Source organism: Eucyclogobius newberryi, unplaced genomic scaffold, assembly GCF_026437365.1.
Source record: "Eucyclogobius newberryi isolate DKJ021-1_F unplaced genomic scaffold, fEucNew1.0.hap1 SCAF_12, whole genome shotgun sequence".
In the NCBI taxonomy this organism is placed as follows: domain Eukaryota; kingdom Metazoa; phylum Chordata; class Actinopteri; order Gobiiformes; family Gobiidae; genus Eucyclogobius; species Eucyclogobius newberryi.
In genome coordinates, this window is record NW_027315746.1 from 36186287 (window position 1) to 36209882 (window position 23596).

General features: G+C 46.9%; 1 protein-coding gene across 3 annotated transcripts in view; it reads right to left on the reverse strand.

The window, feature by feature from the left end:
* depdc5 (DEP domain containing 5, GATOR1 subcomplex subunit) overlaps positions 1-23596 on the reverse strand; it is a 100783-nt gene that overhangs the window by 28972 nt on the left and 48215 nt on the right. The window contains exons 23-33 of one of the 3 annotated variants that reach the window (XM_072441959.1): positions 22950-23079; positions 22789-22877; positions 19097-19153; positions 16197-16353; positions 11284-11441; positions 6480-6600; positions 6247-6414; positions 3458-3680; positions 3229-3350; positions 2641-2734; positions 2199-2261 (exon numbers count right to left, since the gene is read on the reverse strand). In XM_072441959.1, coding sequence (XP_072298060.1) covers positions 2199-2261; positions 2641-2734; positions 3229-3350; positions 3458-3680; positions 6247-6414; positions 6480-6600; positions 11284-11441; positions 16197-16353; positions 19097-19153; positions 22789-22877; positions 22950-23079 — 1382 coding nt within the window. Of the gene's footprint in view, positions 1-2198; positions 2262-2640; positions 2735-3228; positions 3351-3457; positions 3681-6246; positions 6415-6479; positions 6601-11283; positions 11442-16196; positions 16381-19096; positions 19154-22788; positions 22878-22949; positions 23080-23596 lie in introns of all 3 variants that reach the window. The other 2 variants (XM_072441958.1, XM_072441960.1) reach the window with 2 other exon arrangements.

Sequence of the window (23596 nt, forward strand, 5' to 3'; positions counted from 1 at the left end):
TGGCTCAAATAGTCCAGGGTGTGATCAGACCTGCTCGTCCCAGAGTCCTGGAGACGTCCAGGTCCTGCAGAGATGGAAGTCTGCAGCCGATCACCTTCTCAGCAGAGGGCGCTGTAGTCTCTGATTGTCCCTGGCTGTGGCTCCAGCGTACCACACGGTGATGGAGGAGGTGATGGAGGAGGTGATGGAGGAGGTGATGGAGGAGGATAGAACTGCACCATCATCTCCGCTGGCAGCTTGTCTTTCCTCAGCTGCTGCAGGAAGTACATCCTCTGCTGGGCCTTCTTGATGAGGAGCTGATGGTGGCTCCTCCCACTTGAGGTCCTGGTGATGGTGGAGCAGAGGAGGTGGAGGGAGTCCACAGTGGAGATGGGGGAGTCTGTGATGGTGAGGGGGGGGGGGGGGGGGGGGGGGGGGGGCTGTGACTTTCCTGAAGTCCACGATCATCTCCACTGTCTTCTGGACGTTGAACTCCAGGTTGTTACCGCTGCACCAGCCGCTCCGCCTCCTGTAACAGACTCATCCCCGTCTGAGATGAGCCCCATGAGGGTGGTGTCGTCATGGTGATGAGGGAGGTGTCGTCATGGTGATGAGGGTGGTGTCGTCATGGTGATGAGGGTGGTGTCGTCCTCAAACTTGATCAGTTTTACAGAGTCGTGGCTGGAGGTGCAGCAGTTTGTCACAGGGAGAAGAGCAGGGGAGAAAGTACACAGCCCTGTGGAGCTCCTGTGCTGATAGTCCCAGTGTCTGAGACATTCTTCCCCAGCTGCACACGCTGCCTCTGATCCATCAGGAAGTCAGTGCTCCCCCTGCAGGTGGAGTCGGTGCTCCTCCTGCAGGTGGAGTCGGTGCTCCCCCTGCAGGTGGAGTCGGTGCTCCCCCTGCAGGTGGAGTCAGAGCTCCCCCTGCAGGTGGAGTCAGGCAGGTTGAGCTGGGAGAGCTTGTCCTGGAGCAGAGCAGGAGGTGGTGTTGATGCAGAGCTGAAGTCCACAAACAGGATCCTGGTGTAGGTTCCAGGGGAGTCCAGGTGCTGCAAGTGAAGTGGAGAGCCAGGTTGATGGCGTCGTCCACAGACCTTTTGGTTCTGTAGGTGAACTGCAGGAGGTCCAGCAGGAGGTCCACCAGGAGGTCCAGCAGGAGGTCCAGCAGGAGGTCCAGCAGGGGGTCCAGCAGGGAGGAGGTGAGGGACTTGAGGTGGGGGAGGACCAGGCGCTCAAATGACTTCATGACTCCAGACGTCAGTGCCACAGGTCTGTAGTCATTAAGTCCAGTGATCCGGGGCTTCTTGGGGACAGGGACAATGATGGACGACTTGAAGCTGGGACATGACATGACTCCTCTGTCAAGTATGGGGGTGGAAACATCATGCTTTGGGGGAGGAAACATCACGCTTTGGGGTCTTTTCTGCTCAGGGGACAGGACGACTGCTCTGTATTAAGGAGAGGATGAATGGGACCATGGATTGTGAGCGTTTGGGCCACACCCTCCTTCCCTCAGTCAGAACATTGAAGATGGGGCGTGGCTGAAGATGGGGCGTGGCTGGGTCTTCCAACATGACAATGACCTGAAGCTCACAGCCAGGAGAACCAAGGCGTGGCTCTGTAGAACTATATCAAGGTTCTGGAGGGCCTCGCCAGTCTCAGACCTAAATCCAATAGAAAGTCTTTGGAAACTCCTTGTTGCTTAGCGACAGCCCTGAAACCTGACAGATCTAGAGAAGATCTGTGTGGAGGCGTGGCCAGAATCCCTGATGCAGAGTGTTCAAACCTGCTCATGAACCACAGGAGACCTTTGACCTCTGTAACTGTAAACAAAGGCTTCTGTACCAGATATTAACACTGATTTTCTCAGGCGTTCTTACTTATTTGCAGCAATAAATTACAAATAAATTACTTAAAATCATAAAATGTGATTTCTGGGATTTTATTTTGTTTAATCTTTGTCTCTCACAGTGGAAATGCACCTATGATACACATTTCAGACCCTCCTTAATTTCTTAGTGGGAGAACTTGCAAAACTGCAGGGTGTTCAAATACTTATTTCCTCATATATATATTTTGTAATAGGAACATGACAATTGAACTGAGACACAGGATGGTGCGAGTGAAGACATGCACATTGCAGTATGATGTATTGTAATATAGTGAGACAAGAGAGAAACCCCACGCAGTAAGCACCTGTCACTCTTTCATACTGACCTGAGAGTGGTGGATGTATGAGGAGCGTGGACTACGAATAAAGTCCAAAATAAAGGCACCGTCCTGTAGCCAGCAGCAGAGAAACACCAACACCAGAGTCAAACAAGACAAGAGAGAGGGAAAGACACCGCCGCAAAGCCATGAATTCACACCAAAAGAGACAAACGATGCAAACACAGCCTGTAAGAGCACGAGAATGTGTGATATATTCCTTTACCAAGTATATTATTCCAAGTATAATTGTTTCCTTAACCATTTGAAAAACAGAAGTTCTCCTGTGTATTTTTAAATCTCAATCTTGTAATGTTTGTGCCGATGATGACTCTTCTGTGTGTTATTGTGTTACATGTGTACGAGCTGTAGTTAAAGCTGCATAATGCAGCTCCTGGCTCCTTCAAGGCCAAAGTGGAGTGTATGAGGAGCACACGGGGCTCCAGCTCACCTTCCTGGGGCTGTCCACATACGACGGTGCTACAGACATCCCTGGGGGGTCAGGGGTCACCGCGGGGGGCTTGGACTGCTGCTCCTCCAGTGATCTGGCAGAAGAGAAAGATCCACTGCTGGATTAGCATATTTGTTCATAAATATTAGCATACATCCTGACAGAGGTGTCGTCTTATAATAGCAGTGCTATCTTTGAGATTAAAACAGCCCAATGGCTGAGTGGTTAAGCCGGCAGCACACATGCCAGGCTCCACATGCAACAGTTTACTGCATGTCCTCCCTTCTCTCATCTCAATTTCATGCTCAGCTGTCCTGTCTAATAAAGCCCGCACGCCAAATAAAACTCCAAGTCTCTTTTTGCGGTAAGGAAGACGTCCATCACAAAGTGTGCCAACTACCAAGGACTGGACCCAAACTGTAACTGTTATGCCAAAGCTTTTTCTATTCCTTGTTTCTTTCTATTTTGGAAGGTCTGCCATTATTGCCTGTTTCTCTCTCTGTGTCCTGTTTTGAGTTTTATGATTTGTTCTTCAAATTCAAAAACTGAAAAGATAAATAAATGAAAAGAAAATGGCAGAAAACTCACTTCTGGTTCTGCTCCATCTCCAGCAGAGCAGATAAAGCTGAAGTGCCCTTCTTCCCCTGGGGGGCCACAGGCTCAGGGGGGTACGAGGGCAGGGGGCTCGTCACCTTCATCGGGGTGCCTTTCTGTACCACAGGGGGAGAAACACTTTACAACTGTTGTGTTTCATGGATTCTCCTGTCAGCTCACTCAGGTACATGACTGTATTACTGCATGGTCCATGGACACTCACCCTGATGATCCTGTCTGAGCGATGGCGTCGTCTGATGCGGTTCAGCCCCTCCACATAGCGAATGAATCCGTCCAGCAGAGGCCCCTCCCCACTGCCCCCGGCCCCCGCACCGGGCCCCTCTCCGTACACATCCCAGGGGCCTTCCATGTCCCCCACACGCCGGGCCCCTCCAGCCGGCAGCAGCAAGAACCGTGTTCTCCAGAACTTTAGGGAGTCTATAAGGCTAAAAGAAACAAGAAACAGACTAGATTAGATCTTCAGCCCAGTGGTGGTCAAACCTTTAGAGTCACGCCCCCTCATTAGAGCCACGCCCCCTCATTAAAGCCACCACTGACATCTGCGAGCACAAAACTAGGCTAAGCACCAAACCATAAAGTAGCCTTATGCCTAACCTTTCATTTGATTTTTCAGACATAGGCCTGGATACATTATTTTGGTAAGTCAACAAATAGCTTAAAAAAGCTCAGATCTGGTCTGGATAAAACTGAATGTACCAAAAAAAGTTCTTCTTCTCTCTCACTGGCGCCCCCCTCAGTCCTTCAGAAAGACGTACCCATTTAAATGGAAAATGGAATCTGTTAAATATTTAGATGTGGTCCTCATAAAGATCTATCAACAATAAACCAAAAATGGATTCTGATCCATGACTTAAGTCTAAGTCAAAGGATTTAAACTAGAAAAATGAATGTTTTACCCAGATTTCTCTATCTCTTCCAGACTCTTCCGATTGCCATCCCCAACCGGCTGTTTGATGAGTGCAATAAAACAATCTCAAGATTTGTATGGCGAGGAAAAAAACCTTACCCAAACACGCACACAGAGGGTATACAGGGTTCAGAATAAGCGGTATCGCAAAATGCAACGCAATTTCTCTCAAATGCAATGCATTCGTCAGAAAAAAGTGTTTTGCTGCGATACAAAAATGTGTGTTTGTGATAAAATGTAAATATATGATTACATTTCTGCGATGTATTTTATCTGCATAATAGTGATATGACTATATTTGTATATTATCTGCATCATTAGTCTAAGAGAAAAACGGCATGTGAAAAACTGCATTTGTTTGTGAAGGTATCGTAAAGATGGAGCAGAGGAATGTTTACTCTCCAGGGAGGGGGGTAACACCCCAGGGGAGTTTGGGTAATGTTTACCCTTAATATTCATCTCTACGGAAAATACCAACTGTTGTAAAAGACAAGTGCCTTGATGTGAAGCTGACCAATGAGAAATGTGAGCCGCCTATTCCATAATTTGTAATAAAACCAACCTGCAAGAGAAAAAACGTTGTGAGACCAAGGAGGGCCATCGCGTTGCTTACAACAGCGTGATGGCCCGGCCCGGCGGTTTCTCCCATGCATGCCACACAAAAGTCTGACGTTTCTGTATCGTTTCATATTCTAAGTTGAATTGTGTTCTCTGTGTGTTAAGAAATAGCATTGGTGTATGTCTCATTCCATGACATTTTCCAATTGTGTCACCAAAGCGCTTAAAAGTTCTGATCACTCGTCAATCGTTCGTCAATAACGGCATGACACATGTAGGACGCTGTGTTGACATGACGAGTCCCGCTGCTGTCACAGATAAGAGTCTGAAAGTGGGAGGAGCCACGTGCGGTAAAGTTAGCGTCAGATTCACAGATTCGGACTTCCGAGATCAATAGCACCTAAACGCAAAAGTCTTTGCAGATCATTCACTGCCAAAACACTCATATTTACTGCCAAGTGACACAACCTCGTTTTCAGATCAGATCAGATGCATATTTTGGGCGCAGCGAATTACACGGCTCCGAATGTGCAGCAGGAGCCGAGACGAGACGAGTGCTTAGGGACCATCATCAAAAAGCAAAACCAAAAATGGAATGGAACGTAAAATAGAGCGGTACAATATTTTTTGTGAGTGTAAAGACAATTAATATGTAAAAGAGACCCCTGAAAATAGTCGTCTGATGATGATGATGATGTGGAAGAAAGTTGTAAATAAGGCCATCTGACTTTGTGTTAATTAATTTGTTCAATAACTAATTTTATTTGCAAGTTTTCTGTTTTATTTTTTTAAAAAATGCTTAAAAAGTCTTTAAAAGTGAATTTGTTAAGTTTTTTTTTTAAATAGAATGTTTACAAATACATTTTAAATAAATTATCTTGTTACATCAATGGAAAATATTGATTGTTAGTGTGTGTGTGGTCTTATATCACACACACAGAGGGTGTATTATGTGTGTGTGTGTGTTCTTATATCACACACACACAGAGGGTATATTATGTGTGTGTGTGTGTGGTCTTATATCACACACACAGAGGGTGTATTATGTGGGTGTGTGTGTGTGTGGGTGTGTGTGTATGTGTGTGTGGTCTTATATCACACACACAGAGGGTGTATTATGTGTGTGTGTGTGTTCTTATATCACACACACACAGAGGGTATATTATGTGTGTGTGTGTGTGGTCTTATATCACACACACAGAGGGTGTATTATGTGGGTGTGTGTGTGTGTGGGTGTGTGTGTATGTGTGTGTGGTCTTATATCACACACACAGAGGGTGTATTATGTGGGTAACATGGTTGAAGCAGTGCATTTTAAGTTTTTATTTTTGGGAAAAATACTGTTATCAGGTGTGGTTTAGCTGTTTGTTCAATACAATCCAAATTGTACTCTAAAGCTGAAGCTGAAGACTTGAAAATAAAGATGACATGTCATTTATATTGACTATTTGATCAAATCAGTAAGAATATAATTTGCATAATCATTTAGAAAGCAGTGTAGTGTCAGTGTGTAAAAGCTCATAAACCTGAAGTCCTCCGAGCCGGCCGAGCAGATGTACTGGTCCAGGTAGTTCCACTTGTACTCCTCCAGCCGCTCATGTCCAAACTCCACCCAGCAGGACACGAACTGTGCGTCAGCGTGAGGCGGGCACAGGCTGTAGCTGTAGGTGATCTGTGCGGTCTCATAAGGGTATCTAAAGCAACACGCAGAGTTAGTAACAGATTGTCAGGAGCAGGGCAGACGGCAGGGGAAGCTCACTTGGGCAGGTAGCGCGTCACAGTGATGATCTTGTCTTTGAGGCAGACTTTGTGAAAGGTGCGGCCCATACTGAGCCAGAAGACTTTCTCCTCATCCTCCACGCGACGCATTGATACCAAGCCTGGACAAGAAAACAAATGATGAGGGAAAAGCTCTGAGAAGGCGGCAAGGAAAGTTTTCTTTGTAGAGCCCAATTTTTGCACAAACTATTTCAAAGTGCTATATAGAAAAGGGAAAGATCTGGTGAAATCACAATACAAACAGATAAAAACAGGCTTTATTGCCATTGTCACTGGACATAATTTACAAAGTAGGTTATGGCAGTGCTGCTGCAAAACTTGGCTTCAAAATAGTCGTTTGACCCACTTAATCACAAAGAAGAAGAACAAGGGATGCGTGAACAAGGAAGGCACAAGTCTGGCAACACTACAGGAGCTACTGAATCAGAATCAGAAAAGTGTTTATTGAAATTTATCAATGAACAAAAATTCACAAACATAGGAACTTGTCCTGGTGCAACACAAACAACAAACATTGAACACTATATACAGAGACGGCATGATATGTACATTCTAAATAAAATATAAAATATAAGGTTAAGTAGTGCAATAGAAGTGAACAGTGCAATGAGTACAAGGTGCTTAGTGAATCATGATCCTTCACTGCCCTGACACTTTTCCCTGCTGTAGAGCGTTCGAGGGTGCACAGTTTCTTCAACTTGTGGGGAAGCTGACCTCTGTCACATGCATCGTGCCCCTCGGTCTCCTGTCATTGCGTCCTCTGCAGCGGTGGCTGAACAGTTTCCACCTGGACGCCACACAGCACCGAAGGAGAATGGCCCCATGGAGGGACAGGCAGTACTTGGCAAGAGGGGTCCCCATGGGCTTGGTGGTGTGTTGCAGGGAGGTGGTTACCACCGACTCCTGCACCATAGGATGGGGTGCGGTATGGCAGCACAGGATGGTTCAAGGGATGTGGTCTCAGAGGGATCGCTTGGACCACATCAATGTTTTAGAACTGCGTGCTGTTCATCTGGCTCTCAGGCATTTCCTGCCACACCTGAGAGGGAAACATATTCTGGTTCGGTCGGACAACACCTCCACGGTTTATCACATCAACCATTAGGGAGGTGTCAGATCGGCTCGGCTCCTCGAGGTGTCTCGCAATCTGTTGAGATGGGCTGCGCCTCGTCTGTCCACACTGAGAGCTGTGTACCTGCTGGGGTCAGATATGGCATCCAATATGGAATCCGAACCCTCAACGCCTCCAGCTGTGGGTTTGGCCATTGGCAGGTCCGAGCCACAGCTAACTGGCCTCGCCGATGCGGTTAAACAAACGCTTCTGAATGCCAGGGCTGCTTCTACTCATCAGCAGTATGAGAACAGATGGAAGATGTTTTCCCAGTGGTGTTCTGCCCACAGTGAGGACCCGGTGTCCTGTTCGGTGCCTCTTATCCTGGAGCTTCTCCAACTCTCCTTGATGATGGCCGGTCCCTGTCGACCCTGAAAGTATATGTTGCTACCATATCTTGTCATCATGGTTTGGTCAACAACTGTATTGTGGGGAGCGATAAGTTGGTTTTCCTTTTTCTACATGGAGCTTGTGGGTTGCGGCCCTTGGAGACCATGCGCTCCAATGAGGGACCTGTGAGGGTTTTTAGTGTCCCTGTGTCAACCTCTGTTTGAACCCTTGACATTAAATGGCTTTCTGGGAAGACTGCATTCTTGTTGGCCATGGTCTCTGCGAAAAGAGTTAGTGAGTTACATGCCCTTTCGGTCAGTCCCTCATGTCTCAGAAGGAGCCCGGATGACTCTGGTGTCACCTTATGGCCGAATCCCACGTTTCTGTCGAAGGTGTTGTCCCGCGCTCATTGCAACCGGCCTTTGACTTTGGCTCGGTATGAGCCTCCAGTTGGAGAAGGCAGGGACAGGCTCCTGTCATTGTGCCCAGTGAGGGCATTGTAGGTCTATATTGCGGCAACTGCAGATATAAGGCGCTCAGACCAGCTGTTAGTATGTTACGGTGGTGCTAAGAGGGGCCGTCCACTATCCAGACAGCGTCTTTCACATTAGGTCGTCGATGTGATACGCCGTGCTTACGGTGTGGCAGGACTCCCCCCACTGCCTGGCGTGAGGGCTCATTGCACCAGCGTCTCCACTTCCTGGGCCTCCATGAGGGTGTTCCGTTGGGAACTATATACGAGGCTGCATCTTGGACTGGGCCGGGCACTTTCGCCAGGTTCTACAGCGTCAATGTGGCCACTCCACATCCTCTTGGTTCTCCAGGAATCCCCGGGTCCTTCTCAGTGAGGTGTGTGCTTGGGATCCTTCGTGACATAGCTGGTATTATGTCATTCAGTGCTTCAGCACCGCCCTCTGGCAGGCAGTAGGGATGAAATAGAACGAAAGTTATGTATGTAACTACGGTTCTATGAATCCCGGATGACCGCCAGAGGCGCACTGTCACTCCAAATCCTTGTGGTTTCGCGAGAAGATTCTGAGAACGGTGCGATGGACGACGGGGGAATATATGACCTCTGGGGCGCCATCCAGGGTCACAGGTGTGACTCATTTGGTTTTACTACTCGAACTGCGCATGTGCGAAGGGAACATTCAGTGCTTCAGCACCGCCCTCTGGCGGTCATCGGGATTCATAGAACCGTAGTTACATATGTAACTTTCTGATAATCTGATATTTATAAAGTGTAAAATGACATTTAATGTCAAATGCAGGGCTCAGATTAAGGATTTTCTCTTTATAGCAGCAGCTGCTAAACAATCTGTAATTTTTTTCAAATTTGTATAGCAATTTGATAATTACATAGCAAAACACGAAAGTGACTAACAATCAATATTTTCCATTGATATAACGCAATTATTTATTTCAAATGTATTTGTAAAAATTCTATTTGGAAAAAAACCTTAACAAATTCACTTTTAAACTTTTTTTTTCTAAATTAAACAGAAAACGGTGTTCTCCTGTTTTCAGACGCGGCGATCAGCGGGACCTCGTAAAGTCAACACAGCGTCCTACATGTGTCATGCTGTTATTGACGATCGAGTGACGAGTGATTGGTACTTTTAGACGCTTTGGTTACACAATTGAACACAATTTTGTATCGCAAAAGCTGCGATACAACAACACTCTTTTCAGACGAATGCATCGCATTTGAGAGAAATTGAGTCGCATTTTGCGATACCGCTTATTCTGAACCCTGAAATGTATTTTCTCACAAATGGAATCTGCCTTTAAGTCATTGTATTATCACTAGCAAAAGAGCTGATAAAGTGTGTTTACTTCATTAATTCAGTTGTAAAATCTGTAAAAAGTATTTTCCAGACTATAAGTTGCACCTTTTTTCATAGTTTTGGCCGGGGTGCGATTTATACTATATTTTTACTATATACTTTGTGCATTTTTTGGCTTGTGTGCGAATTATACTCCGGTACGACTTATAGTCCAGAAAAATACGGTATTATTTATACAGACAATGTAAAATATTCAATTTTGGACCTTAAAAAAAAACAAAAAAAACCTTCCTGTCAAATAGCCCCCCTATATTTAGCACCACCTCGTGATTCATGAGACTCTGGTCCTGGCCTGGTCCGTATTGTCTGAAATACCTTGTTCAGCTCCATCCGTTCCTGCCTCTTTCAGCTCCTTTATACCAGATATGATATACCAGTCAAATCTGGTTGCACAAAGATCTGCTCTCATTTCTGCTCTCACCGCCGCCATATCACGCTGCATTTCACTTTTAGTTTCATGCATCATGACGGCCAGTCGGTGCCAGGTGATCTCCACCTTCGGACAAGGGCGAGCTTGGAGACCAGAGTTCGGGAGCTTTGTTTCCCGGCTGAAAGCGGGCTGTTCGTTGTTCGCTGCTACGTCGGGCCTGCTAGACATGTTAGCCTCGTTAGGCTGTTTTTCCCGGGAACCGTGGACCGTCAGCTTTGTTTGTTCAGTTCCTGTAGCGCCACCAGGCTGGTAACCTCCGCATTTGCTCATCTCTTTCTCCTCGTTTCTTGGGATTTTGAGGGTAAAACTGTATTTTTTAAACAAACACTTCAGCAGCTGCGGGGCAAAAGTGCATCTTAAGCCTCGTACAGACCACGGCGGCCGAAGCGTCCAGTTTACATTCAAAGTCTATGTAAACGCGCGTCGAGCACGTCGTGCGTTTCCCGCGGCGCGGAAAAAGACCCAAAACAAACCCCGCAAGCTAAAAAAAAAATCCTTAAAACGCAGCTCTTGGAGCAAATAATGATATTGACTAAACTCTGCTCATCTCTGAAGTATATGCGGGTCCCAGACGGGCCCCGGGGCCCATCGCCTCCGCTTTTGGACTTTGTAAAGTTAATAAACCAAAGCCATGATCCAACATTAAACTCCATTTACACCACGAGAAAAGCAACACAGCAACTCCTCCACTGAGCATGTGCAGACGCCTCGACTCCACTGAGCATGTGCAGACGCCTCAGACGCACGTCTGCTGCTGAGTGTATTTTACGGACATGAGTCCGGGACGTTTGTCTTTTATATGTACACGCGCTCAAATTCTGCGTAGGGGCGCGATTCGGCCGCCGCGGTCTGTACGAGGCTTTACTCTGACGTCATACCGGAAGTCACAACTAAACTCTTCTTTTCTTCTTTTTAACTAGTCAAAATGATTTAAGTCAAGATTAATACCCTAAACTCTGTGATTTAACTCATCTAGATATTCCTTTTTGCACTGTACACATTTAAGCCGGCTAAACATGAGTACAAAGGCATAACATATCCACAGTCATTGTTTAAGAGTCTTTACCTCTGGAGTAGAGCGGGCTGCTGCCGAGGGGCGGGGCTGTCACTGGCTGGGACTTCCTGTTTGGCTGCACAATGATCTGATAGCCCTGCATCAGCCTCTGACAGATGAACTCCTCAAACACCTGAGCCGCACTCATGGAGGGAGACTCGTCCTCACGCCTGAGACATGCAGAGACATCAGGAGGGACTTAAACCAGCAGAATGTCTGAAAGTTGTGTTGCTCGTTTGTGAACAGTGCACTAAAGGGTAATAATATATATCATCATATTATCACATGGCGTACGAAGAAGGATCACGTGGTGTATGAAGAAGGATCACGTGGCGTATGAAGAAGGATCACGTGGCGTATGAAGAAGGATCATGTGGTGTATGAAGAAGGATCATGTGGCGTATGAAGAAGGATCACGTGGCGTATGAAGAAGCATCACGTGGCGTATGAAGAAGCATCACGTGGCGTATGAAGAAGGATCATGTGGCGTATGAAGGATCACGTGGCGTATGAAGAAGGATCACGTGGCGTATGAAGAAGGTTCACGAGGCGTATGAAGAAGGATCACGTGGCGTATGAAGAAGGATCACGTGGTGTATGAAGAAGGATCATGTGGTGTATGAAGAAGGATCACGTGGTGTATGAAGGATCACGTGGCGTATGAAGAAGGATCACGTGGCGTATGAAGAAGGATCACGTGGCGTATGAAGAGGGATCACGTGGTGTATGAAGAAGGATCATGTGGTGTATGAAGAAGGATCACGTGGTGTATGAAGGATCACGTGGCGTATGAAGAAGGATCACGTGGCGTATGAAGAAGGATCACGTGGCGTATGAAGAAGGATCACGTGGCGTATGAAGAAGGATCATGTGGTGTATGAAGAAGGATCATGTGGTGTATGAAGAAGGATCACGTGGCGTATGAAGAAGGATCACGTGGCGTATGAAGAAGGATCAAGTGGTGTATGAAGAAGGATCATGTGGTGTATGAATAAGGATCACGTGGCGTATGAAGAAGGATCACGTGGCGTATGAAGAAAGATCACGTGGCGTATGAAGAATGATCACGTGGTGTATGAAGAAGGATCACGTGGCGTATGAAGAAGGATCACGTGGCGTATGAAGAAGGATCACGTGGCGTATGAAGAAGGATCATGTGGCGTATGAAGAAGGATCACGTGGCGTATGAAGAAGGATCACGTGGCGTATGAAGAAGGATCACGAGGCGTATGAAGAAGGATCAGGTGGTGTATGAAGAAGGATCACGTGGCGTATGAAGAAGGATCACGTGGCGTATGAAGAAGGATCACGTGGTGTATGAAGAAGGATCACGTGGTGTATGAAGAAGGATCACGTGGTGTATGAAGAAGGATCACGTGGCGTATGAAAAAGGATCACGTGGTGTATGAAGAAGGATCATGTGGCGTATGAAGAAGGATCATGTGGCGTACGAAGAAGGATCATGTGGCGTATGAAGAAGGATCATGTGGTGTATGAAGAAGGATCATGTGCCGTATGAAGAAGGATCACGTGGTGTATGAAGAAGGATCATGTGGCGTATGAAGGATCACGTGGTGTATGAAGAAGGATCATGTGGTGTATGAAGAAGGATCATGTGGCGTATGAAGAAGGATCACGTGGCGTATGAAGAAGGATCACGTGGTGTATGAAGAAGGATCACGAGGCGTATGAAGAAGGATCAGGTGGTGTATGAAGAAGGATCACGTGGCGTATGAAGAAGGATCACGTGGCGTATGAAGAAGGATCACGTGGCGTATGAAGAAGGATCACGTGGTGTATGAAGAAGGATCACGTGGTGTATGAAGAAGGATCACGTGGCGTATGAAGAAGGATCACGTGGTGTATGAAGAAGGATCACGTGGTGTATGAAGAAGGATCACGTGGTGTATGAAGAAGGATCACGAGGCGTATGAAGAAGGATCACGTGGTGTATGAAGAAGGATCATGTGGCGTATGAAGAAGGATCACGTGGTGTATGAAGAAGGATCACGTGGCGTATGAAGAAGGATCATGTGGCGAATGAACAAGGATCATGTGGCGTATGAAGAAGGATCACGTGGGGTACGAAGAAGGATCACGTGGCGTATGAAGAAGGATCACGTGGCGTATGAAGAAGGATCATGTGGTGTATGAAGAAGGATCACGTGGCGTATGAAGAAGGATCACGTGGTGTATGAAGAAGGATCATGTGGTGTATGAAGAAGGATCACGTGGCGTATGAAGAAGGATCACGTGGTGTATGAAGAAGGATCATGTGGTGTATGAAGAAGGATCACGTGGTGTATGAAGAAGGATCAAGTGGTGTATGAAGAAGGATCATGTGGTGTATGAAGAAGGATCACGTGGCGTATGAAGAAGGATCACGTGGCGTATGAAGAAGGATGACGTGGTGTATGAAGAAGGATCATGTGGCGTATGAAGGATCACGTGGCGTATGAAGAAGGATCATGTGGTGTATGAAGAAGGATCATGTGGCGTATGAAGAAGGATCATGTGGCGTATGAAGAAGGATCACGTGGTGTATGAAGAAGGATCATGTGGTGTATGAAGAAGGATCATGTGGTGTATGAAGAAGGATCACGTGGTGTATGAAGAAGGATCACGTGGCGTATGAAGAAGGATCACGTGGTGTATGAAGAAGGATCATGTGGCGTATGAAGAAGGATCACGTGGCGTATGAAGAAGGATCATGTGGTGTATGAAGAAGGATCACGTGGTGTATGAAGAAGGATCATGTGGCGTATGAAGAAGGATCACGTGGCGTATGAAGAAGGATCACGTGGCGTATGAAGAAGGATCACGTGGTGTATGAAGAAGGATCACGAGGCGTATGAAGAAGGATCAGGTGGTGTATGAAGAAGGATCACGTGGTGTATGAAGAAGGATCACGTGGCGTATGAAGAAGGATCACGTGGTGTATGAAGAAGGATCACGTGGTGTATGAAGAAGGATCACGTGGCGTATGAAGAAGGATCACGTGGTGTATGAAGAAGGATCACGTGGTGTATGAAGAAGGATCACGTGGTGTATGAAGAAGGATCACGAGGCGTATGAAGAAGGATCATGTGGCGTATGAAGAAGGTTCACGAGGCGTATGAAGAAGGATCACGAGGCGTATGAAGAAGGATCATGTGGCGTATGAAGAAGGATCACGTGGTGTATGAAGAAGGATCACGAGGCGTATGAAGAAGGATCAAGTGGTGTATGAAGAAGGATCACGTGGCGTATGAAGAAGGATCACGTGGTGTATGAAGAAGGATCATGTGGCGTATGAAGAAGGATCACGTGGTGTATGAAGAAGGATCACGTGGTGTATGAAGAAGGATCACGTGGTGTACGAAGAAGGTTCACGAGGCGTATGAAGAAGGATCACGTGGCGTATGAAGAAGGATCACGTGGTGTATGAAGAAGGATCATGTGGCGTATGAAGGATCACGTGGCGTATGAAGAAGGATCACGTGGCGTATGAAGAAGGATCACGTGGTGTATGAAAAAGGATCATGTGGTGTATGAAGAAGGATCATGTGGTGTATGAAGAAGGATAACGTGGCGTATGAAGAAGGATCATGTGGTGTATGAAGAAGGATCACGTGGCGTATGAAGAAGGATCACGTGGTGTATGAAGAAGGATCAAGTGGTGTATGAAGAAGGATCATGTGGCGTACGAAGAAGGATCACGTGGTGTATGAAGAAGGATCACGTGGTGTATGAAGAAGGATCACGTGGTGTATGAAGAAGGATCATGTGGCGTATGAAGGATCACGTGGCGTATGAAGAAGGATCACGTGGCGTATGAAGAAGGATCACGTGGTGTATGAAAAAGGATCACGTGGTTTATGAAGAAGGATCATGTGGTGTATGAAGAAGGATCATGTGGCGTATGAAGAAGGATCATGTGGTGTAAGAAGAAGGATCACGTGGCGTATGAAGAAGGATCACGTGGCGTATGAAGAAGGATCACGTGGCGTATGAAGAAGGATCACGTGGTGTATGAAGAAGGATCACGTGGCGTATGAAGAAGGATCACGTGGCGTATGAAGAAGGTTCACGAGGCGTATGAAGAAGGATCACGTGGCGTATGAAGAAGGATCATGTGGTGTATGAAGAAGGATCATGTGGCGTATGAAGAAGGATCATGTGGCGTATGAAGAAGGATCAAGTGGTGTATGAAGAAGGATCATGTGGCGTATGAAGAAGGATCACGTGGTGTATGAAGAAGGATCACGTGGTGTATGAAGAAGGATCATGTGGTTTATGAAGAAGGATCACGTGGCGTATGAAGAAGGATCATGTGGTGTATGAAGAAGGATCACGTGGTGTACGAAGAAGGTTCACGAGGCGTATGAAGAAGGATCACGTGGCGTATGAAGAAGGATCATGTGGTGTATGAAGAAGGATCACGTGGCGTATGAAGAAGGATCATGTGGCGTATGAAGAAGGATCAAGTGGTGTATGAAGAAGGATCATGTGGCGTACGAAGAAGGATCACGTGGTTTATGAAGAAGGATCACGTGGTGTATGAAGAAGGATCAAGTGGTGTACGAAGAAGGATCACGTGGTGTACGAAGAAGGATCACGTGGTTTATGAAGAAGGATCACGTGGTGTATGAAGAAGGATCAAGTGATGTACGAAGAAGGATCACGTGGTGTACGAAGAAGGATCACGTGGTGTATGAAGAAGGATCACGTGGTGTATGAAGAAGGATCACGTGGTGTATGGGCGGCGCCCAGACTGGCTTCTGGAATAAGGGGGATATGTAATTATTTAAACCAACTTTTCAGACAGTCAGAGGACACTCCACTCAATGCATCAAACCCGTTTACACCGACACAAGAAAATTATTTACAACCAAAACATTTCCCACTTGAAGAGTGTGTTTCAGGCAGAATGTGTCCTGGCGCACCTGTCGAGTTCGCTGTGCGGCAGCAGGTCGTAGCAGCCCTCCGTGTAGTCGTTCTGCAGAGACTGTCGGTCGGGGAAGTAGTCGGTGGTGAGGGGCAGGCAGGCGGGCGTGGTCAGAGACTTCCAGTCCACTCCCACCGTGCAGCAGAAACTAGGCACTGTCGGAGGCGCAGACAGCACCAAGACTTCAACACGCAAACGCAAACCCGCACAAGCGCATGAACACGGGGACGCACGTGACGGTTTGGGCAGGGGGGGAGGGGGGAGGAACGACAGATGATGAAGATAAAGGAGGAGGAGGAGGAACAGAAGAAAAAACAGAGTTACTTGTGCCGATTTGGGTGCAGCCTGGAGTTGTGGATTGACTGAACATGCAGATTGTGGCTCGGTGGCAGTAGACAGAAGTGAGGGAGAGAGTGACCTGAAATAAGTGACTTCTCAAGTGATTTATGTCAAAAAGCAAATACAAACATGCGGAAGAGGTGCGATTAGGCTTTCATTACGGAGTACGCTGTAGAAGGCTACAGCGTCACATGCAGCGTGCAGACATGCGAGCGGATAAGGGAGGGTGAGGGAACAGTGACCTGCCAGGTAACCCATTCATGAAGTGAGTCTGCAGCGTGGCTCTGTGGTGCAGCACCTTTAAGTCACTGTTGAAATCCTGCATGTGTCACACACACTGCTTTCTTCAGACATGCCTTTTAAATGGACAGTGTAACAAAAACATAAGCACAAGAATAGTTTTTGTATGACTAGAATTTTACACCTCTAAAAACAACATTTTTAGTCTTATTGCTCAAAGGTGACATTTTGGCTTCACTAAAATGGGTTACTGACAGAACTTTGAATATTATACCAAACATGATTATTGATAAGGCTGAGCAAAATAATAGGTCTGTTTGCTGTAACCCGACCAACCCAGTATAAAACTAGCCGACTAAAAAAAAAAAAGTCAGCACTTTGTTAAAAAAACGCCTAATTCTTTTATTTTTCAAATATTTCGCCAACTCACCGACCGGTCTTTCCTAAAGCGCTACGTAGAATAATTTTATAGCGCTGGTAAACCTATCTTTCAAATAACGCATTGCGCAACGCATAAGCGTCTTCATTTTCGGTCCTCCATGTGCTTCTGTATTAAACAGATTGTGCAGGAGAGAACCTATAATGTCTTTTACATGTTGATTAGCCTCTGTCAGCGCCACTGGCCACCGCTCATGACGCTCTGCATCATGGTGTGGCTTCATTTAAATTTGACTTACGCTATGCATTCTGGGAGGGAACCACGGCCAGCAGCGTCATCACAACAAACATGGCGGAGCCCGACCCCTGGACTGTTGAAGCCCGACCCCTGGACTGTTGAAGCCTGACCCCTGGACTGTTGAAGCCTGACCCCTGGACTGTTGAAGCCTGACCCCTGGACTGTTGAAGCCCGATCCCTGGACTGTTGAAGCCCGACCCCTGGACTGTTAAAGCCCGACCCCTGGACTGTTGAAGCCCGACCCCTGGACTGTTGAAGCCCGACCCCTGGACTGTTGAAGCCTCTGACCCCTGGACTGTTGAAGCCCGACCCCTGGACTGTTGAAGCCTGACCCCTGGACTGTTGAAGCCTGACCCCTGGACTGTTGAAGCCTGACCCCTGGACTGTTGAAGCCTCTGACCCCTGGACTGTTGAAGCCCGACCCCTGGACTGTTGAAGCCCGACCCCTGGACTGTTGAAGCCTGACCCCTGGACTGTTGAAGCCTCTGACCCCTGGACTGTTGAAGCCCGACCCCTGGACTGTTGAAGCCCGACCGCTGGACTGTTGAAGCCCAACCCCTGGACTGTTGAAAGCCTCTGACCCCTGGACTGTTGAAGCCTGACCCCTGGACTGTTGAAGCCTGACCCCTGGACTGTTGAAGCCTGACCCCTGGACTGTTGAAGCCTGACCCCTGGACTGTTGAAGCCTGACCCTGGACTGTTGAAGCCTGACCCCTGGACTGTTGAAGCCTCTGACCCCTGGACTGTTGAAGCCCGACCCTTGGACTGTTGAAGCCCGACCCCTGGACTGTTGAAGCCTGACCCCTGGACTGTTGAAGCCTGACCCCTGGACTGTTGAAGCCTGACCCCTGGCGGTCACTCCAAATGATTCATGTAGTGACTCAAATGAGGTCATTGTGTTTGTGTCACAGTCACATTAGTGTGTCACAGTCATGTTCAGACTTTATTACACTCTGACCTGTGTTTTTACCTGTGGCTCCTGATCTGTCCAGGTTTGTAGAGGATGTTTTCCTCAGAGCATCATCACAGAAGTTAGTTTTCTTGTTGTTAGCTCCACATTAGCTCCACATTAGCTCCACTTTTAGCACAACTCTAACATCCACAAAACTGTCTTCTTTCTTTCTTCCACGTGTTTCCTAAAGCCACACGTCTCTGTCCTCGCTCAGACCTCTGCTCTGAGGTGCGTAAGTGCTGTAAAGTGCTGTAAAGTGCTGTAAAGTGCGCAAACGCTCGTCTCACTTCTCTCAGCACTTCTCCCTCGGCAGCACACACGGCAGTGAAGAGCCGCGCAGGGAGGGGCGGCCACCAGCGGCATTGTGGGACGTCTAGTTTTAGCAATAAAAACGGTTACGGATGTAACTACGGTTCTATGAACGAAAAAAAAAAAAAGGGATGTTTGACACCCCTGGTCTAGACCCCTCATGGGAGAGAGGGGGGAGAGAGGGAGGGAGGGAGGGAGCGATGGTCTAGACCTCTCTTGGGAGAGAACACCCCATGGGGACCCCTGCTGCAGACAGTGGGTACAAACCCTGGTATGTTATTGACACCCCAGTTAAAGCTTATTGACTGTATCACCAATCATGAGAATGAGGATCCACTGGATCTGAATGTGCAAAGGAAGTGTGTGAAAGAGGAGGACTCACTCGGACCACTGCCGCTCAGAGAGAAGTCTTCTAAGGATCCACGATTAGCCAACGTTCCTGGGGACAATGGATATTTAAACAGCAACATTTATCAACCAAAATCAACATATTTTACTGTGCTGTTCCAGAAGGACTATTTGTCAAACGCTGCCCTCTAGTGGGCGCATTTATATGTTCGTAAAGGAAGTGAGGCTGCTACGACATAACGGGCATAAGGAACATTCCAAATAACTACGAGAATAAAGTCATAACATTTCCACATTAAGTCAAAGCATGAAAAAAGTCCAACAGTTACAAGAATAAACTTATGTTTTTTTTCCAGAATACACTAAAAATAAATATGGAATTTTCCAGGGAATGACGTTGAATCTTTCCAAAGTGAGGCAGAAACGCATAACAACCGGATACAAAGGTTTGGATGAGTTCAAAGTTAAGACAAAAGCCCACAATAGATTGTAACCAGAAAAGACCGTGGATGGTCTCATTCTGTAGGTAACAGTCTGAAGAAAAGATCGATGCCAAACACCATCTTATAAGTCAAACAGGTCATTTGTTGTGGAGGGAGAAATGCGCCGGACGAGCCTTCATCGGGAATATTTTCACTGAAGAAAACGAAAGTTACAACTGTAACTACGGTTCTATGAATCCCGGATGGCCGCCAGAGGCGGTGCATAAAGCACTGGATGATCATTCTTGCGCATACACAGGTCGAGAATGAATAACAAAAAAGTCACCTTTGACCCCCCGGTGGCTCACGTGAGTATATAGTCACGTGACACCGGGAGCTCAGTCCCTAGAAACCTTCTCGCAAAGCACGAGAATTCCGAGGGACCGGATGCTCTGGCGGTCATCCAGGATTCATAGAACCGTAGTTACAGTCGTAACTTTCGTTCTATTTCATCCCTACTGACCGCCAGAGACAGTGCATGAAGCACTGGATGACGAATACCAGCAGGGTCCCGAGGAATAGACAAAACCATAGCTCAATGGGACGCAGAAGAGTGTTGCCGGAGAACCTCTTCCAGCGGTTGTGGAGAAACCACATTCACTCTGTATCAAATCAAATCAAATCAAATCAATTTATTTTTGTAAGGCCCAAAATCACAACAACAGTTGCCTCTGAGGGCCACAGGGAGAAATGAATACCTTAGCAAGATTCTCTGTAGAATCTTGCTAAGGTATTCGGGGATGTCCAAGAGGCCGCCGCACAGATCGCGTCCAAGGACACTCCGTTCATAGCGGCCAACGAAGTTGAGAGCCCCCTTGTGGAGTGGCACCTCACCCCGGAAGGCAACGGTCGCCCCTGTCGAGCATAGGCTCCTTCTCAGGCATTGCCCCAAAGCTGTGGCTTCGCTATGTCGATGATACTTTTGTAACAAAGAAACAAGAGTTGGAAGCCTTCTCTGAGCACATCAATGCGGTGGACCCACATATCAGGTTTACAAGAGAAGACGCTAAGGAGAATCGATTGGCCTTTCTTGATTGTTCCACGATCAGAGGAGAGGACGGGAAACTCCAAATAGAAGTATATAGGAAACCTACACACACGGACCAGTATCTGCTCTTTGGTTCCAACCACCCACTACAGCACAAGCTGGGTGTGATCAGAACCTTACAACACAGAGCTCAAGGTGTGCCCACCAGCTCAGAGGGCAAGAAGAAAGAGGAAAAACATGTCCGTAATGCCCTCTCAGCCTGTGGTTACCCCGCTTGGGCTCTCCCCTGTTTATTTTAAACCAGGAAACACTTTAAGACAAAAACTGGTTCACCCTAAGGACAAGTTGCCGACTCAAAAACAGAGCAATGTAGTTTATTCGATCCAATGCAGTGAAGAAAGTTGTAAAGAACGTTACAAAGGTGAGACGAAACAGCCTCTACACAAGAGGCTTTATCAGCACAGAAGAAATACTAGTTCAGGACCTCAGAGTGCCGTGCATCTCCATCTTGAAGCCTCTAATCACTCGTTTGAAGACGGTGAGGTGAAGGTTTTAAGCAGGGAGAAAAGATGGTTTGAAAGAGGAGTCAAGGAAGCTATTTTTGTTAAAAAAGAAAGACCTTCTTTAAACAGAAATGGAGGTCTAAGATTCAATCTTCCTGTAGTCTATAATGGGTTACTGAACCCCTGGAAAGGTAGAGGACCAGGACAAGGACATTCAGATGCTAATCAGGTACTCAGGGTGGTTGAGCCAGGGTCTCACAAAGACAAAGAGGATTCTAATAGCCCATTAAGATTCTGAATAGGCTAGCTCGGTAGATACAAGGGGGGAGTTTCTGTTGAAACAAACAACTCTTTCTACTTCAGGAAGGCTCCTCCCAGGAAGGCTGGTCTTACCACAGAATAGTATAAATATCCGAGTTCTCGACCTAAATTCTTTTATTGACAATGACTCTTGGATGAAGTCGAAACGTCTAATTTTTCAAACTGAGTCCAGATGAAACAACTGAAGCTTTTTCTACATTCATTTACATAATATAATTTGGCCAATATGCATTTTTTTTATCAAATGAGAAGAAATATAAAATATAATCATCGATTCTGTTACATAATTGAGTTAAGCAGTATTTAATTATACGCTTGGTGCGCGTACACCGTTCTCCGGGAGGTTAAAATGTATTTTTTAAGTATTTTAGAAACAGTCAAAGAGTGAAACTCCTTCTATTTTATTTTTAGACTAAAAACAATTTAGCATGTTTGGTCATTTTAGAGGCCGAACTCCTGAAATAGTCAAACCAAAAGGCTGCATTCTGCGAAGTGGCCACTACTCAATTTGGAGCCAGAGGCAGAGGGGGCGTGGCCTATCCAGATCATATAATACATCCATGACGGACGATGGGGCGGTGGTGTGTACCTACGTGAAGAAACGGGAGGGGCAGCCTGAGTTGGTCGATGAGACCGCCGCCTATGAAGCCCCGCTTCATAGGCGGCGGTCTGTGTACGGCAAGCCTGGGCCGTGCGCTCTAGAGCCTCCAGGGCGGCCGGGCAAAATAGTTCTCCAGGAAGAACTGGAACACCCCTCAAGGTCTTCCTACTGGCCTCTGAGAGCGGAGACTGTGCCAGCCATACTTGGCGGCTAGCTTGCACTAATGTAGAGAGCAGACGCCCTAATTCCCTTGTCATGAGGGCGAAAGCCTGCAAGGAGGCGTCAACCACACGCTGGTGTGAGGAGCCTGTTCACTGCGCCGCGGGACTAATTAGACTCATTTCTCTGTGAATATGAGTCTGTAATAAAACACACAGCGTTTTGAAGCGTGTCCCCTGGACAGAGTGTCCACTGGAGTCTTCTTCTACAGTGTGTCAAACGCTTGCACTTCCTGTTACAGTGCCCCCAGTGGACGTTTGTCAGTCAAATCTATAAATGAACCGCACCGTTGTATCAGTCCGAAAAGTCCGAAAAGTCCGCTGAGTGTTTCATTCTGTCTGTAAACCTGCTGGATGTTTACACCAACAGAAAAGTGAGCTTAATGCTAGCTAACCTTTGAATGCATTATTGTGTGAAACAGACCATTTTAACAGTACAAATTAACTCACCTGTTACAGTTTCAACTAAGTCAGTTCTTTATGGTCCTATTGTTTTAAACAAAGCACAGACTCATGTCTAACTTGAGTAACAGAGCTTCAGAGACAGAGCAGTGCCTCCAGTTAGCTTCACACATGAGGTCATCTCATGAAAGGTCACTTGTGCCGAGCTCACCACTTGCATGACTCCCTGGACTCCCAGTGACCTCCTCCACAGCTCCTCCCACATACAGACTGCAGTCTCCATGACGTAAGGTGGTCCTCCTGAAAACAGACGTGACTGTCAGGCACAACTTTATGATAGTAGAATACTTCTATATGACACATGACTCTGACCTGCCCGTGGCCTCGTGATAGGCCAGCTCCAGCAGCTCAGCAGATGTGTGGGCGGGGTCTCGCTCCTCCTGAAGCTCTGCCATGTTCTGTCTGGTCTGGTGATGGATCTGGATGGCTTCACCAGAGGGACCTGAGCATCAACATCAGCTATTTCATATTGTGTCTGCTCCATTTGTGTGATTTGAGCGGTAATACTTTACCAATATTGTAATGTTAGATTTGCTGTTTTACAGCTCGTTTGGAGAGGCCAGTGAGCAGGACGTTACAGTCTAATCTACTGGAGAAGTAGTTTAGGAACAGAAACATAAAGCTACAGTCTCAGCTCCGCTGCCCTAGCAGCAACTCTGGGGGAAGTATGAGCTCTGTCCTGATAAACACTTATTCTGTCAAACTATGTTTCATATTTAATTTCACTTGCAAACCGTTCATTGCATTTTCTTTTTCTTTTCTGACTCCCTCCTGTCCCCGAGGACCTATGGATCCAGATGATCCTCGAGTCCCTGGAAAAGCAGTCTCTACTCCATATGAACTGTCCTTCATCTGCCTGGAAGAACTGGTTCTCCTCCTGAAGAACTGGTTCTCCTCCCGAAGAACCGGTTCTCCTCCTGAAGAACTGGTTCTCCTCCTGAAGAACTGAACCGGTTCTC